Raw genomic sequence first — 6,009 nt, 5'->3', positions numbered from 1 at the left:
TGCTTCTCCTGGCCACCATCTTGAATCATTGTATTCTTCATCTCTTTGTCTCGCTGTCTGTTCACCCCACCCTACTCCTCTCACATCCTCTGTTGTCTGGTTGCCGCGGTTGCTTTGCATCTGTTTGTGTGTATCAATGTGTGTGTATCTGTAGTGTGTGTGTGTGTGCGCGCGTGTGTGTGTGTGTGTGTGTGTGTGTGTGTGTGTGTGTGTGTGTGTGTGTGTGTGTGTGTGTGGGTGTGTGTGTTTGTGGCTCCGAGCAGTGGTTCAGGCTGTGACAGAGCTACTTTGCCAGATGCTCTGGTCCAATCAAATAGCGATGCTCTGCCAGGCCTGTCTAATGGGATCTCTGAGATTGGCGATATGCAATTAGTTTCCCAGACATTACCTTACCGAGAACATGCGTACACACATGCACACTCATGCATTCGCGCAACGCACACACTCACACACACGCACCCACCAACACACAAAACTCCCCCCCACACACACACACACACAAGCACACACAGACACACAAGCACACCCACACACACACACACACACACACACACACACACACACACACACACACACACACACACACACACACACACACCACACACACCACACACACCACACACACACACGCACACACACACACACACACACACCTTTAGACAACAGATGGAATACTGATGAGGTAGATAAAAGGTCATAACTGGGTATTTGTATTAGTGTGTGTGTATGTGTTAGAGTGTGTGTCCGAAGGCTTGTGTGTAAGCTCCTCCTGGTAATATAAAAGGGCTGCAAGGGAATTGAGACAGAGAAGGGTCTAATTTACACACTCAAACACAGACGCACACACAAAGACACACACACACACACACACACACACACACACACACGCACACGCACACGCACACGCACACGCACACGCACACGCACACACACAGAGGAAGACTACGTGCTTTGGTTTGCTGGCTCTGTGACAGAAGCAGAGCACCACTGGGCGTGTGTGCAGACGGGCTTCCATCCCCCCGCTATCTGCCCCCCTGCTCAGGGGGGCGGCGGCGGCTGGGGATCAGTCTCCCCAGCCCCTCATAAGGCAGCCCCTGCCTGGGAAAGAAACTTGACATTTCCCTGACATTCTCCTCCAAGGACCTGGAGGGCTCCAGCCCAGGCTCCTCGTTTATTCCCCTTCCCCTCACCAAACAACCATGTTAGCTGTTATAGGCCGCCGCCGCGCTAACTTTACTTTCCTTCACACGCATCTAGCACGCACATGTACACAGGCATACGCATTCACATACGCACGTGCACTCACACACGAGGCAAGTGAGGCATAATTCTGCCAGTAATCCTAGAGATGGGAGTCGTCTAAACTAATTATTGGAAGCTGGGGGGAAAGTCACTGAGAGTCAGTGTATCTGTTGATAGCTAGGCGACAGGCTATCAAAACATTAAAAGAAAACAGATGGTCAGTAGGTATCAGTGGTTTCACCCAATTGTATAAATGTGAGTAGGTACAGAAAGGCACATAAGTTATCCATCTCTCAAATCTATTGTAATCTACTCTTGGCAATGTCATACCCATGTTGGTAATCTTCCAATATGTGTATTATCCACCAGTTACGTCAGCAGATCACCTGTCTCACCACTCCTCAATGTAGTGTTCTCCCTCTGCATCGACCTGTAACTATGACAGTATATCTTTTAGTCTCCGGTGTACTTGCAGGTACATCATCGTCCTTTGAAATAAAACGCTCTGTTAATTTGCTGCAGCCTGCCACCAAAAAAAAAGGAAAAGCAGGAAAGCAAAAAGATGACTTTAAAGTCTGTTGACGTCTGTGTGCGTTGACCTTGGGAGTCACACGGTGTGGTGTTCTGACGTCAGACCCTTTTATTTCCTCCCCTGCATCAATACGCTGCTGCCATCCAATGGTGGACATTTACACTGCATTTCATGTAGGAACCTGTCTCAACATGTAGAGACGTACAGGTGGACTGGGACTTCACAGATAACACATTGGTGTTTACAGTCAGTGTCTCAGCTTTTTGGAAAGGGAATACAGGGTATACAAGGGTATACAGCCATATGTTGTCGTCTTGACACATTAGCGAGCGTAACCTTGTGAGGCGTCCGTTTATTGCCGTCTAAACCATGTGCTGTTAACATCAAACAGTAGCTTTAATAACCAGGCGGGGATGCGTTAAATCCCCTGTGACTATGAAGAAACCGGGCGCGGTGAAGGTCATGGAGGAGAGTGGGAGAACAAAATGGAGGGAGAGTTGAGTAACCTTGTGATTCTTTGGGATTCCTCCCCCATTAGGCTACCATGGCCTGTACTGTGAGGAGGAGTACAATGAGTGTCTGTCCGCCCCCTGCCAGAACTACGCCACATGCAAGGACCTCATCAACGCTTATGAGTGTGTGTGCACACCGCAATTTCAAGGTAGGTGTGTGTGTGTGTGTCTGTGTCTGCTTGTGCTAATGGATGCAGCGATATTGCATGTTTTGTTGCACTAACTTAAGTGCAATATATACATGATGTATATGGTGTGTGTGTCTGTGCGTGTGCGTGTGCGTGTGTGTGTGTGTGTTTGTGTGTGCGTGTACGTGTGCGTGTGCGTGCGTGTGTGTGAGTGGGTGCATGCATGCATATTAATGATAAAATGCTATCTGTGGGTTTTCCCTGTTAGGAAGACACTGTGAGATTTACAAAGACCCCTGCCTGAAGATGCACTGCGTGAACGGAGGAAGCTGTGAGAGCACAGGCCTCAACACATCGTGTGTGTGCCCACCAGGATTCACAGGTAGGGACCCACTCACCACAGCCCTACACCCTCCATGCCAGGAGTATATATGTCATTAGCCTTAGCCTTTCAATTTAGGTCAGTTAATTTGCAGAACGTACATGATATATGCACTCGCTGGCCGCAATGCACGCCTAGAATTTCGTTGCATTTTAAACTTCTTTCTGGGTATGTGGAAAGCAAGGCTGACTTGTTATGTTATGAAGTCAGCGCTAAATGAAATGGAATCATCTTCTCTACCAGGGGACCTTTCAGACCCGTTGGGGTTCCTGATTTGATGCACCGTTTTGTCCCTGTCGGCCCAAATGATCATCATCTACAGCCTAAAGTGATGCTTTCTTCCACCCAATCAGGGGAGAGCTGCGAGGTGGATGTCAACGAGTGTGACAGCGACCCTTGTCACCACGGCGGCACCTGCATCGACCAATCAAACAGCTTCACCTGCCACTGCCCCCCCGGCTGGGTGGGACCCTGCTGTGAGATCCGTGAGTCAGCCTGCGGAGAACCCCATGATGAGCCATTACATCTAAAGACAGGCTCTGTCAACAAGGGCTTGTGTGTGTATTCATCTTTGTGTGTGTGTGTGTGTGCGTGCGTGCGGCTACGCCTCTGTGTGTGTGTGTTTGTGTGTGTGTGTGTGCGTGCGCGCGGCTACGCCTCTATCTGTGTGTCTGTGTGTGTGTGTGTGTGTGTATGTGTGTGTGTGTAGACCTGCAGTGGAAGCCGGCGCACCCCGACGACAACCTGACCACCATGCCGCGCCACTCGCTGTACATCATCATCGGCGCCCTGTGTGTGGCCTTCGTCCTCATGCTCATCATCCTCATCGTGGGCATCTGCCGCATCAGCCGCATCGAGTACCAGGGCTCGTCCCGCCACGCCTACCAGGAGTTCTACAACTGCCGCAGCATCGACAGCGAGTTCAGCAACGCCATCGCGTCCATCCGTCACGCCAGGTCAGCCCGCAGCGGCCGCCCAGAGCTCCCCTCTTTATACCGCCGGATCATTTATGCAGCGTCTGATCTGTAACAAACACGATTCAAGTGTTGGACTTGAACTTGAATCAAGGCTCCAAACATTTGCCACAGCTTTCTGTTAAGAATGTATAATCGGCTTGCCCTGGTGGTTCACCGGGTGGAGTGCGTACCATTAAGGCCCAGTGCTGAGTGCAGAAACCTGGGTTTGAATCCTACCATGGTCATTTGCGGCATGTCCTCCCCTCTACCTTCCATACCTTCCTCTCTGCCACACTCTATAATAAAGCATAAAAAGGGATCTTTAAAAAAAATGATGTATGTCTGTGATGTATGTCTGTCCCATTTTTTTATTTTACATTTCTCGTTCTTCTTTTTTTGTTATCTGTTAACGATTGTCCTTTTTAATGTTGTTACATGGGGTTTCTTCCTTTGTAAGGCACTATGAGACGGCCTTGTGTTTGAAGGGTGCTGAATATGTAAACATGCCTTGCCTTGATGTTCAAAAGGGAAATAAATATCAAGCTCCATCGTCTAAGAAATTCAGTGTAAATGTCGTTGGATAAAAGCAGCCCGCTATGTACCTGATACTAATACTAATTCTATGTGTTTTGTGGTTAGGTTCGGCAAGAAGTCAAGGCCTGCGATGTACGACGCCACTCCTATCACATACGAAGACTACAGCCCTGATGACAAGCCCCTGGTCACCCTCATCAAAACGAAAGATTTGTAAAACAATACAGGGGAGCTCACAACCAGATCCCATCTACAGTATATCCACAAAAATACAGAATACACACGTACAACCAAAAATAATGTACTCAAGTATTTCTTTAGAAGAAAAAATAATAATAAAGCAGCAGAACAAAATTGAATGTAAAGCGGAGAAGAAATAGAGTAAAATAAAAATAAAAACACAAAAGTGTAGTAAAGTAGTAGAAAATATGGAATTTGATACGTATATTTTCAAAGTCCATAATAAGGCTATGTTGTAGCATCAAAGTATTCTTTGCATTTCATTTAGTTTGGTCGGTTATGGCAGTCATGCCGTCCACTTTGTTTAGGGTCTCAGCTGTGCAATAGGAGAGCGCCTGTAATCCTCCCCTCCCCCCCCCCCCCCCCCCCCCCCCCCGGACCCTGTCTCCAGACGTAGGGCCCAGCCAAACACCAAAAACACACCATTTCCAATTATCGACTCAACAGGGGATGTTGCAAGCTGTCATGGCAGGTGTTGTTAGAAGTAGACACACTTCTCGTAGTGCAAACACTGTATGTCTTTCTCTATTTAAAAAGATGAGCAGTAGGCCGCCATACTCAGTGCATGGGTATAGATTTGATGTTTTATCTAAGTTCTTTTTCCGAGAACTCTCTTCTGGTATTTTTCCGTTGTGGTCGTATATCTGTGTGTCACATTTGTGCCACCGTTTTTTTTAAAATTATATTCTCTTGGGCAACTTGTGGTTGGTAGATCAAACTTAAAAATATGTAACAAAGCAACCGTCCAGTAAATGCTGATGTGAACATGCGTTTTTCTTTTCTTTCTTAGTAGTTACTGTTTGCACCATTGACTGCACTATACTAAAGGTCCTGTACAAGTAAAGTGTAAACGGTGTTGAATAGTTTGTTCAAGTGGGTCCGACTGCAGGGGGATGGTTGGTCTGTCGGGGCTGGACTCAAGGGGGGGCTGTTGAGCAGGGGGTTGGGGGGATATACGAAACAACGGGTTAAAGAGCAACTACACACTTAAGATAACATTTTAGTTTTCTGGGGTCTGAAGGGCTTGTTTGAGATTGATCCAACTGTCTCAGAGTAGCTGTTTCTGATACTTTGGCGTTCTCTCATGAATGAATAGCGAGAAATCAGTAGATACCAAAAGTAAGTTATAAGAATAGAATTACAGAACAATCCTTTATTTTATTAGTATAGCACTTTACCAGGTGCTGAAAGATACACCAATTATAATATATGAATACCTTTCACAAAACTAAATAAATGAACATACCCGTAAAAACAACAGGATTTGAACAAACCAAATAGCAACAGAAGCTCCATTCACACCATTGAGTTGAACCTTCAGATTAGAGAATAGCTCCCAAACAGAACAGTTGATAACAAGGGGATGTGGATATAGAACTTGAGAGAACGGGAGGGTGGTGACAACGGTGGGGGTTAAGACAACGTAGCAGGCGATGGCTCGACGACTCGGTATGTGTGTGTGTGTGTGTGTGTGTGTGTGTGT

At 47.0% G+C, this 6,009-nt stretch overlaps 1 protein-coding gene across 1 annotated transcript in view; it reads left to right on the top strand.

Annotated features, from left to right (window-relative positions):
• Positions 1 to 4,865, top strand: part of dner (delta/notch-like EGF repeat containing) — a 34,979-nt gene extending 30,114 nt beyond the window's left edge. The window contains exons 9-13 of the mRNA XM_056611725.1: positions 2,313 to 2,435; positions 2,683 to 2,796; positions 3,150 to 3,281; positions 3,506 to 3,752; positions 4,392 to 4,865. Coding sequence (XP_056467700.1) covers positions 2,313 to 2,435; positions 2,683 to 2,796; positions 3,150 to 3,281; positions 3,506 to 3,752; positions 4,392 to 4,503 — 728 coding nt within the window. The 3' untranslated portion in view covers positions 4,504 to 4,865. The remainder of the gene's footprint in view (positions 1 to 2,312; positions 2,436 to 2,682; positions 2,797 to 3,149; positions 3,282 to 3,505; positions 3,753 to 4,391) is intronic.
• The last annotated feature ends 1,144 nt before the right edge of the window (positions 4,866 to 6,009 follow it).

This window comes from Gadus chalcogrammus, chromosome 16, assembly GCF_026213295.1.
Source record: "Gadus chalcogrammus isolate NIFS_2021 chromosome 16, NIFS_Gcha_1.0, whole genome shotgun sequence".
In the NCBI taxonomy this organism is placed as follows: Eukaryota; Metazoa; Chordata; class Actinopteri; order Gadiformes; family Gadidae; genus Gadus; species Gadus chalcogrammus.
Note: the sequence above shows the minus strand (reverse complement) of the source record. Positions and strands in the feature narration are given on the sequence as shown.